At 27.0% G+C, this 12,688-nt stretch overlaps 1 protein-coding gene across 1 annotated transcript in view; it reads left to right on the forward strand.

The window, feature by feature from the left end:
* The window catches only part of LOC130945955 (G-type lectin S-receptor-like serine/threonine-protein kinase At4g27290), a 32,073-nt gene that overhangs the window by 9,513 nt on the left and 9,872 nt on the right, over window positions 1–12,688 (forward strand). The window contains exons 11-12 of the mRNA XM_057874642.1: window positions 1,604–1,743; window positions 1,838–1,925. Of these exons, the coding sequence (XP_057730625.1) occupies window positions 1,604–1,743; window positions 1,838–1,925 (228 nt within the window). The remainder of the gene's footprint in view (window positions 1–1,603; window positions 1,744–1,837; window positions 1,926–12,688) is intronic.

A 12,688-nucleotide genomic window follows, 5' to 3' on the forward strand; every position in this document is an offset into this window, starting at 1 on the left:
ATCACATGTACAATTGAAAATGTAAACAGCCGAACGGAAGGCATAATTACCTTATTCCAATTGTACCTGTGCATCATTTTATTGAGGGTGAACTACAAAAAATCATTCGAAATATTTTAGTGTTAACAAAAATATTCGGAATTTTGTTATCAATAAAAACGTTCTCAAGTAATTTAAAACATGTTAAAAATATTAAGTCGTAAACAAATACTTGTTCAATTAACAAAAAACCGTGATGTGACTCATTTATCAATGTCAAAATTTCACTTGCCACATAAAAAGCTTCGTTTGGCGCATTACCTTTTCCGTTAACATATATATAACGTTTAAGTTTATAAATGTGCATTTCTGTCACGTTTTTAAATAATTTAAAAATATTTTAGTCGATAATATAATTTGAGAACATTTGTGTCGACAACAAAATAATTTTTGTGCAATTTTAGTAATTTACCTTTTGTTGTTGAATAACATTATTGCAGATTCTTTTGCAAGAGATACACTATTTCTGTTAGTGAGACTGGACATGTGTAGTATGCAGAGGTTTCATACTTTGCAATAGTTTAGGATGCAGAGGTTTCATCATTAGTAAGACTGGACAAGTCTCAAAATTGATTAAACTTATATGTAATACATTTAGAACTTACAATTCTAATAATAATAGTAGGCTCACGTTATTTATATACATATGCATCCTGAATCTTCATCTACACACTAACTAAGGAAGTATCTCTTGAAACCAAGATTGCTATAAATAATGTCTTTTAAAAGTTTAAACTGATAAGTAAAATTAATCATGTGTCGCAGGAGTTTGACCTGGTCCGCTGTTGGTGGTAGGAGATGGAGGAGAGAAGGGAGGTGTCCTCCTTGAAAATACTGCAAAAGCCACATGGAAAAAAAAAAAGAAAATTAATAATAATTATGGCTTTTTATATGTATACACCTAGAATGAATATACATAGATGTGTGGTGGGGTGTGCTCTCAATCATGCATGCGTACCTGGGGTAATTTGAGTGGAAAGCAGGATGAACAAATGAGCAAGTATGATTATTGTAAGCACAATGAAGAAACGGCAGAAGGAAGAGAGTGAGAAAGAGACGATTCCCATGTTATTGTTGTATGGCAATGTGTTTCTTACTAGTATTATTTTATAGACTCGTGAGAATTGCTATCGAGTATTTCATTGACTCTGTTTTTCAACATAATTTAGTTTAGAATAGTGCTAGGAAATCAGCCAAATATTTTTAGGTGAATCCAAAATTTCTATGGGTTAATATATATGGATGTTTCTTCTACCAAGTATCAGAATGTTTCTTTTCATATTAAATGGATGTTCTTTTATATATTTTTCGAATTTTTTTGTATTGCAAATTTGAATGTCTCTATCTCTTTAAAAATTTCATAGTTTTTTTTTAATTTTATAGATATTTAATTATTTTTACTAAAATATAACTGGATATTTATTTTGTTAAGTATTAGGATGTTTTTTTCATATTAAATAAATATTTTTTTTATATATTTCTCTTCAAGAAGATCAATTAGGCATGCATAGTGCTCTAAGGTTAACTGAATTTTACAATCTGCACTCGCTTGTTTGAATACCAGTTGCGCCTCAGTTACAAGACCGGCATGATTACCCGCATGACTTCACTCCTCTATCTTGCATTTCATGAAAAAGTTGCAATGCTTGGTCACCACATCCATGAAGACTGTAGGCACCGATCAAAGTGCTCCATGAAACAGAGGTTTTCAATTTGAGTACATAGCCATAAAATGGACAACCATATTTCAGTGAAGATAAGTTTTAGCAACTCCGATAACACATCTGGTTCACGAAAGGGATGCGGTTTTTGTTGATAGTGACGAATCCGACGAGTCAGATGTCGGTGATAAAAAAGGAGTGGGTCACGGTGGGAAGGCGGAGAGGGTCTGACGGTGAGAGAGAGAGGTCTGTATGTGTGATTGTTGGAGGTGGGTAGGTTAATGTGAGAGAGAAGATGAAGGTTTTTATAGGTTTTAATTAAGTTTACTTAATCAATTTTAAATTTTTTAAATTTTAAATTTAAAAAATTTAAAATTAATTATTAATATAAACTAGTGTATGTTTCCGTACTTTGTACGGGATAATACATAAAATTATATTAAAAAATTTATTAAAAATTAAATAATATATAATAATTATTATTATAAATATTTTATAAAGTTATAATTAAAATCAAATTTTCAAAATTTTTAATATTAAAAATAATTAGTATTTATCTTAATCAATTTGAGTTTGTTAAGTGATCATCTCACTCGTCCGTTTAAACAACTATTAGGAGTTAGAATCTCGTCTTGTGTATATAGCAATCCATTGGCTAGCGATAAACCCTTAATAAAAGGAGTATCAATACGTAGTTAGAATACGCAGGTACCCAATCCGTCTATACCCGAATGAAAAGGATAATAACTTGACCCGAATCGGGGCAGATTTTGCTCAAGACATGTATCGTCGGGTTTAGGGTGTACCCACCCCGAATATATACATATAAACACTTTTTAGGAATTAGGATTTGCCTCACATCACATATGATTCATAGCTTCAGTCTATACTTTATAGCCATGCAAGATAAACTCAATCATCCTCACCTAAAATCTTCTTTCTTCTTGACTTCTTCACAAAAAAACCGCATAGCTCCTGTCATGTTGTTGTTGAGTCCATCGTCGCTTATCTATTCACAACTCCCATCTTCCTTCACAGCTAGAGACAAACTCACGTTTAATATAGAGGGGGCATTTGCCCCCACAAATTTTTTTAAACAAAAATTAATACTTATATACATATATACCACTTATTATATTATATTTGTCTCAAAATAAAATATAAATAGTTCTTTTGTATTTTATGTTAAAAAATATTTTGTTAAACTTAACACATAATAATAATTATATTGTTAAATTTGATTTAGTATGAAAAATAAATAAATATACTAAAAAATTAGTGATAATTAATTATATTATATTAGTTAATAAATTAATAATTAAATTAAAACTTAGTTTTCTAATTAAATACAACTTAAATTATTAGTAATTTTTTAAAAATTGTTTAAGATAAAAAAATATATTATCTATGTATTAATATATTGTAATTATTTTGGTTAAAAAAATTATTTATACTATAAAAATTATAATAAGTAGATTTGACAATTAAGCAAAATAATTATTTAAAAATATATATAAAAAAAATATTTAATCTTGTTAAAATAAAAAAGTCCTTATAAATATTTTTTGGTTATTTTAAATATTATACTATGTGTATGAAATTATATTTTTATTATTTTAAATATTATAATAATGATTGTGTGTATATTTCTAGTTCTTATCAATATGTATTAGATAGTTCTAATTTTAAATTTTGAATATATCTAAACCAATTTAGATTGATCAAGTGATCAACTTAGTCGACCGCTTAAATAAGTATTAAGGGTTCGAATTCTGTCTCGTATGTATAGCAACTAGTTGTCGGCCAATTGTAGATTCTTAAATGGAATTCAAATTTATGACGGATTAGTCCTTAACTTGTTGAATATCGTGGGAAGCAAAAAAAAATATCTATACCTAAATTTTATTATATTTTTGTCCCCGTTACTAAATTTTTCTAGGTCCGTCACTATTCACATCTTATGTCGTCATCGCTGCTCATCCCGAGTTTCTTTTCTCTAAGTAAATCTCCCTCTCTCTCTCTCTCTCTCTATCTCTCTGAGTCTGTTCTTCTATTCAAACATTGATATTTAATTTATAAAAAAATTGATTTTCATATTTTATAAAATAGCATACTGACGGTAATTGTAAATATGACGCTACTTAAAATTAAATAAAGTAACATAGATACAATAAATAAATAAAATAAAAAATAACTTAATTTTATATAAAATTTACCTATAAAATTCTATATCAAAAAATGAATTTAATTTTAGTATATTAATAATATAAAATATTTTATATAATCATTTAATTCAATTAAATTTATCTATTTAGGTCATTATTGAAAATAAATTTAAGATACCAACATACAATTACTTTAAATTAAGCAACAATTATCAATACTATATAAGGGACACACTATTGCACTAAGAATGATTGGCATAAGGAATAATTTTCTAATTTTCTATACTAATATTAAAAAGTTTATGTAATACTATATAATAATATTATCATTATTAATACTATATGATATCAAAACAAAAAAAATTACCGTACTAATATAATATTATTAATATTATATAAATCATCTTTGTATTTATTTTTCTGTGCGTATATAATATTTAATTAACACATTAAGACATATATAATATTTTGTTAATATATATATAATATAAAATGATTTATAAATTATTATTAATTCGTATATAATGTATAATTAAATTTAATGAATTTAATTAGAATAAATAATAAATTATTTATTTTATTTCAGACTTTATAAATGAATAAATTAATTAACTAATATAACAAATTACAATTAATGTAGTAAAATTAATTAAGTAATATATATTATAATAAATTATATTAATATTTAAACATCTAATCAAAACAATTAGCTGATATAATTAAGTCATGGTAATAAATTGTATTGAATGAGTTAAAATAATTAAATTGAAAAACACTCTTTAGAGCATGTCATGTCAGCTCTATCATTAAGTGCAGATATTCGATTTTTATATAATAGAATAGATAGATTAATATAGTTTTGTTTAGTTTTTTGCTGGTAACCTCTTGGTTCCATATACTTTTCCTTTAATTTAATATAATTTTTTAAAAAGTGACTTATGTTGGATTGTTTTTATATAAATTAAAATTGACAGTTAAAAATCGTTAGATAATTTAATAAATTTGACTAAATTATTATTTAACAATTTTTAAGTATCAATTTAAAAAAAAAAAAACCACTTACAAAACTTTACCAATTTTCTAAAAAAAAAAAGAGGCCGGTTGCATTGCAGCAAAGGCTACCTTGAGGTCAATGGCAAAGTCAAGAAACTTCATTAGTCAACGTATGAAAGTTTAAATTTATAACTAAATTTTTGGAAGAATTAGTCAATTAATAATAAGAGAATTATAGTGTACAAAGCAAAGTTTAAAGATATGCTTACGTGGTAAAATTTAAACTATACACTCTAAAGTCACATTTTTCACTCAAAACCGTAACTCTTCACAAAAAAAAGCGTCACCTAATGGAAAAAAGTAAATTAGAAGATTTAAGAGAAGAAATAATTAAGTTATCAAAATTAATAGATCAAAAATTAATGCTTTTAACTAATGTTAATTGTAATGACACCGAATTCTTAAAATCAATACAAAATGATTTTTCTCAAAACCTTTATTTTACTATAAGTTTTATTGAAGGACTTCAAAAACCTGAAAAAACTTATTTTTCACACGGAATTTCTAAAAAATGTTACCATGGAAATGATTCCCCACATCTTTATCATACTTTCAACCCATAATTAAATTCTATAGTAGATATGCTTGAAGAAATATTAGTATCCATAAAATTTCAAAGGGATAAGGAAAAAGAGAATCCCAAAGAAGAAAAATTTCAAAATATAATCAACATAACAGATCTAAAAGTAAAACCACCATTGAAATTATGAATATTGAAGAAAAATTAGAAGAAGTTACAATGCTTTTTAAACAATTAAAAATGGCTCAAGAAAATAATATTATGAAACATGGTTTTCAAATAGAAGAAGAGTTAGTAAATTCTGAAAATATAGAAAATGAAGAATACATTCTAGATTATTCAAGTGACGAAGAACCAGCAATTCCAATACAAGTAAAAAATGAAGCTAGAACATCTAAAGATAATCAATCTCAATTTAAATGGGAAACAGGTTTTGATAATTATGCTTTTAAAAAAGGATTTATAAATAAAGATTCAAAATATACAAAAATACCATCAAAATACGTTCCTAAAATCCAGGAAATTGAAGGAGAAAGAATGCTTGACTTAGACTGTAAAAAGAATGAAAAGAAAATTTTCGAAAATTGGTTGAATTCCTTTTTATTAGAAGCCTTTACTAATTCAAAATTTAGTGAATTGTCTGGAAGAGATATTTGGAATTACATAGGGTTTCATACTAAAGGAACTATAAGAGATTATATGACATCAATAGAGAACCAAATAATAGAAGAATTAGCAACAAAAACAACAGCTTATGATAAAATATTATATATAATGATGATTCTATATAAAGAATTTTTTGGAAAAAATATTATAGATCATAGACAAGAAGTCTATAATAAAGAATATCAAGAAACAAAAAACCATTTAGCTAATATTCAGATATATGATCTATGTAATGTAGAGTCTTATATATGTGAATATAGAATACATTATTACAAATTAAAAGAAGAAGATAAAAATCATTATCTTAGTATGTATATAACAAAACTTCCATATCCTGCTAATGAATTTATAATGGGAAGATTTATAAGAGAAATAAATAGAGGGACAATTGAAAATAATTTTGGTGGAGCAACCTCTGCAATAAGAGAGGAAATAAAAGAACGTTGTATGCAAGAAGCGACTCAAAAAAGATTTGCAAATATAATTAGAATTTGCTATCAGGATAATGAAGAAATACCCCAAAAATATGGTCTTAATAAAAATTTTCAAAGAAAAAGAAAATATCAATTTGGAAAAAGAAAATACTATCCAAACTGGAGAAAAAAGAGGTACTTTAGAAAAAGAAATAACAATAAAAACAAAAGACAAAAAATGACTATTGCCCGAATAAAAAAGAAAATTGCAAGTGTTGGTATTGCCAAGAAGAAGGACACTATGCAAATGAATGTCCCAAAAAGAAGAATAAAAAAGATCTTACTAAGCAAATAGAAATTGCTAAGTCTTGTTTCATAGAACCATTAGAGGAATCTGATGATAACTTAGACTATATTTTTGAATATCTCCAGAAACAGACTCAGAGATTGAGTAATAATGCCACATTTATTACTATAAAAATAACAGAAAATTTATAAATGCTTTCATAGATTCTGGAGCAACACAATGCTTTGCTAGTTCAAATATAAAACTTGATTGGAAAAAATTAAAGAAACCATTAAGAGTTAGAATAGCTGACAAATCAATACATAAAATTGACCAAAAAGCAGAGATGGCTGAAATTTTTATTCAAAATTATAGGTTCATTGTTCTATCTATATATATGTTAGATTCTGGAATGGATTTTATTATAGGAAATAACTTTTTAAAGCTATATCATCCATTCATTCAAGAATTAACATATATAGTTTTAAAAGCTCCACACGATTCTTCAATAAATCAAAAATCAAAACGTATAAAAATACCAACTACTACTATAGATAAGATTCTAAAATTTAAAATATTTTCTATCTTAGAGACATGTTATTTAAATTTATACTTTCAGATAAATATTCTAAAAAATAATCTTGAAATAAAGATAGAAGAACTTTTGGATGAAATTTGTGCTGAAAATCCTTTAGATGTTAAAAATACAAATAACGAATTAGTAAGCATTAAATTAAAAGATCCTACAAAAGAGATAAATGTTCCAAATAGAATTCCTTATTCCGCAAGAGATAGAGAAGAGTTCTCATTAGAATGTAGAGATCTTTTGGAAAAAGGAATTATAAGATTAAGTAAAAGTCCTCATGCGACTCCAGCCTTTTATGTCGAAAACAATAATGAAATTAAAAGGGGAAAACGAAGAATGGTTATTAACTATAAGAAGATGAATGAAGCAACTATTGGTGATGCTCATAAACTTCCAAGAAAAGATTCTATTTTAGAAAAAAATCAAAGGAGCAACTTGGTTTTCATCTCTTGATGCAAAATCAGGATATTGGCAACTTCGTTTAGACGAAGAAACAAAGAAATTAACTGCTTTTACTGGCCCAACAAAAGAATCAACAAGTGTATTACTCTATGAATGGAATGTATTACCATTCGGATTAAAACAAGCCCCAGGTATTTATCAAAGATTTATGGAAGAAAATCTAAAAGAGTTAAATGAATTTGTTTTAGTGTACATTGATGATATACTAATTTTTACAAAACAGGATAAAGAAGATCATCTTCAAAAATTATTAATAGTTTTAGAAAGATGTAAAGAAAAAGGATTAGTTCTTAGCAAAAAGAAAGCAAGAATAGCAAAACAAGAAATAGAGTTTCTTGGATTAATTCTATCCACCCAAGGAAAGCTAAAACTTCAACCAAATGTTCTAGAAAAGGTAAATTTATTTCCTAATAAAATAGAAGATAGAAAACAATTACAAAGATTTTTAGGATGTATAAATTATATTTCTGATCAATAATTTTTAAAGAATATAACAGAATACACTAAAAGCTTATTTCCAAAAATAAGTACTAAAAAAGAATGGAAATGGGATGAAAAAGATAGTATGCAAATTCAAAGAATTAAAGAATTATGCGAAAAACTTCCAGAACTTTATATTCCAGAAAAAAATGACTACTTAATAGTAGAAACAGATGCTTCAGACATAACCTGGTCAGGATGTCTAAAAGCTAAGAAAGCTATAAAAGGTTTGGAACAAGAAAAAGAATCACTAGATTCTAAATATTCCCCAAAGGAATTACTTTGCAGGTATATTTCAGGGACTTTTACTCCAACAGAATAGAGATATACCACTCATGAAAAGGAAACTCTAGCAGCAATTAAATCTCTTAAGAAATGGAAAATTGATTTACTACCCAGAGAATTTACATTAAGGACAGATTCAAGTTACCTAACAGGTTTCATACGATATAATTTAAAAGTTGATTATAATCATGAACGATTGGTAAGATGGCAATTATTTTTATTACAATATCCAATAAAAATTGAATATATTAAGGGTGACAAAAATGTTATTGCAGATATATTAACAAGAGAATGGAGTTCGTCTACAACGCATTAGATCAAGAAATTCAAAAATATGAGCAAGAACTCGAAAAATGCAAGCATTGCCAGCAAATAAGGACACAGATCCAATCCCTCAAGAAGGCCATTGAAGCAATGAAATCAACACAACAAGCAAAACCATCAGAGTTCAGCCAGCTAAGCATGGTGGACAAACAGGTGAAGAAAAATTTCAGAAAATAAAACAATTGCTGAAATTATTAAAAATCCACACAAGACAAAAATATTATGTGATTTATAATGGCCCCATGAAAGGAGTATATGATGCCTGGGAAAAAGCAGCACCATTCACGTATCAATCAAAAATAGTTCATAAAGGAGGATTTTCAACACTAGAAGAGGCAAAGAAATCCTTCAGGGAATATGAAGCTCTTCATCCAGAACAAACTCTAAAAAGAGCAGATAAAGCTCCGATTCAAGCCCAGAGAACAGGAATAATGAGAAATATTCCTACAAGAGCTGAAATCAAGGAAAAGAAAAGGGTCTGTAGATCAAATCTCAGAGAAACCCTTAACATAGTCCTAAATTGGACTGAAGAAAAAAGGGCAATTTTGGGATATTATCCTATTGCCAAAGAACAGCTAACAAAGCTAGTTATATTTCCAGATGCTTCCCCATTGGACACATATCAGTTTTTCCAGTATGGATTAATTGATACAATTTTAATTTTTAATGATCTAAAAATTATTAGTGAGTTTCCTGCAGGATTCGTTGATGCAGTAAAGAGATTTAAAAATATGATTGACAATGTAAATCCAAGGGATATATCCCTAAAATTTACGAATAGTCAACCTATTTTTAATGAAGAAGAAGAATGCTTGGTTCCAGCACATCAAGTAATATTCATGTCCGTCTTCCCAGGAAATTTTCAACCAATTGATCAGGTTCAAGATTTTACAATCTACAGTCATGAAGGTAGACTAGCCAGCACACTAGCAAGGGTCTTCGAAAGAACTCAAAAGATAACAAGGGAATATCACACAAGAATCAATTATAAAAGTAGAAATACTCTACTTGTGTCCAGTAAAAGAAATGAAATTGAAGAAAGAGAGATGAGACTCTTGGTAGAGTTTGAATCTGCATTCTACAATCTATCCGGACTCTTAGAAAAGCTCCCTGAAGGGATAAAAAGGAATCTCTGCTATTTGATAAAAAACAGAGAAGACCACAAGTGCCAGCTGTGTGTCTCAGAAATATCTGAAGAAAGCAATAATGAAATGGGATCCACCCACATGATAAAAGAAGAAGACAGCGCATCCAACCACATAAAAGAAGAGGACAACACATCTGAAGCATCCCTCGATATTATTGCATAATGACGTAAGCGCTTAGGTCATAAAGCACCAACAATGTAGCTGGTGCAAGATAATAAACAATGACGTAAGCAATGATATCATAAGAAGGGTAAGGATGGGAATTGTCCATCAGACCCAACCATTATAAATAGATTGCTTAGGCAATTGTAGAAGGCATCAGAAAACAGAAAGTAGAAGGCTAAGAGTACTCATATGCTAGGAGAGTAAGGAGGAAGTTGCCGAGGCGATTCTGTAGTCTGACAAAAGAATTCCCTTAGGAAAAAATAGTTTTAAACTCCCCTCTGGAGTTAATATCTATAATCTCCCTCTAGAGATAAAAACATCTTATGTAAAATGTACTAAATAAAGGAAGTTTTTCTCCAGAAAGGTACGCCTTTATCTTAATCTCTTAGTTATGAATTATTTAGAAAGCTTAGAATTAACGGAAGAATCTGATTATTATAGATTAACTGCTTTATTAGATAATGAAAAATAGGCTGTTCTAAAACAGAACTAAATCTCAAATCAAATGAAAATTTTAATAAACAAAGTCTTTTAAAAGAAGTATTTAATAGAAAAAATATAATATACTATGGAAAAATTCAACTTGAAGCCCCTGTAAAAATAAAATCTGCTAATGGAGAACTTGAAATAGCCTTGATAAATGATGAAGAATTAAGTAAACAGATTGAGAAAATTAAGGATCAACGAAAAAGATCTAAGATTGGATGGATTCATATTAGTACTATACAAGTTTTAATTAAATCTACATATATGAAAGGAATTAATTCACCAATAAGTTTAGCAATCTGTGATAAAAGAATTACTGATGACCCAATAGATCAAATAATTGGAATTGTTCATGGAAATTTGGCAAATGTAAATGTTAAATTTAATGCCCATCTTGGATATGCCATACCTCTATCAACCGAAAATCTTGGTAGATCTATAAGTTTAGCTTATAAATTTCATAGAAAAAGTTTAATGGAACAAGATGATGAACCATTTTCAATTACATATGCAATAAATTATGCTTTGACGAATAGTCATCATAGTATAATATTCAAAAATAGAGAAAGAATTTATGTTGATGAATTATTTCAGAAAATTGTAAAAACAGAAATACCAAAATATAAGGCTATTGAAAACCCAGTTCTATTATTAAAAGAACCATCAAAAAGATCGGTTTCATCAAATTTCCAAATAAGAGAATCTAAAATCAATAGTCCTTTAAGTTTATCTAAGTTAAAAATTAAAGAAGAAAATTCTGAAATTAAAGAACTAACAAAAAAGGTCGAAAAATTAAATGAAACCCTAAACACTAAATTATGACAATAAATAAAGAAGAAATATATGTAACTTATCAAGACAAGAAACAAGAGCTCTTTGAAAGAAAAAATCGTTTAAATTATTTACAGTTTTCTGAAATAAATCAAAGAGCATTTGAAGCTCTAAAAATAATCTATGACAAGTTGAAAAGAGAAGTTGAAGAGCTAGAAAAATTAATAAAATCTCTAGAAAATAGTGATGAATCAATGATAGAGTTTGCAGAAATTTTAAAATAAATAATGAAGCATAAAAAGATTGAAAAACCAGAAAATAAAATAAAAAGAAAAAGGACGAGAAAATTAAAATAAAGGAGTATAAAAGAGAATTAAATAATCTTCAGATCAAAATTGATGATCTTATAATAAAAAGGATAGAAATAAGAATAAATATAAACAAGTTGGAATTAAACTTAAAAAAATTTATAAATGCCTGGTAAACCATATTATGACTTAAAAGAATTAAAGCTGTTGAAAGAAAAAATGGAGAATGAAGTTGAAAAATTAAAAAGATATTTAGAAACAAGAGAAAGTGCAGAAATAAAAGAAGTTATTGAGGATTTAAGAAATTATATTAAAGAAAAAGACAAACAAATAAAAGATTTTATACACAATAATCCATGTAAAAGAGAATATTATAAACTAAAACAAGATTGAAAAACTATAAATCAAAATTATACATCAAGGACTAGTAATAAATGATCATATAACAAATACAAGAGAAATAGTAGAGATGGTCAATACTTTAGATTATGAATTTGCAAATTATTTTTATAAAAATCCTTTAAATAAAGTACCACCAATTGAATCTATACAAATTATAAACTTATTCAAAATAAAATATGAAGAGTTAATAGAAATTTCGAAAAAGAAATTAAAAGAAAGGTCGGCTTTAAAAATTGGTATCAGAACCAAGTTAATGATTAAGGGTAACACTTTTTCTTTAAACAACACTTTTAATAATACGCTTTTAAATCAATAAAACAAAAATCTATAAATCTGTACAAAAATACATCTTTACAGTAGATGCACCCTTAATAATATCATAGTAAGCCAAATTAACCAGCAACCTTTACATTAGATGATTAGAGTATACGTTTTACTATAAAATATATTTTATAAATGTATGAAACA

This window comes from Arachis stenosperma, chromosome 8, assembly GCF_014773155.1.
Source record: "Arachis stenosperma cultivar V10309 chromosome 8, arast.V10309.gnm1.PFL2, whole genome shotgun sequence".
NCBI classification, from domain to species: Eukaryota; Viridiplantae; Streptophyta; class Magnoliopsida; order Fabales; family Fabaceae; genus Arachis; species Arachis stenosperma.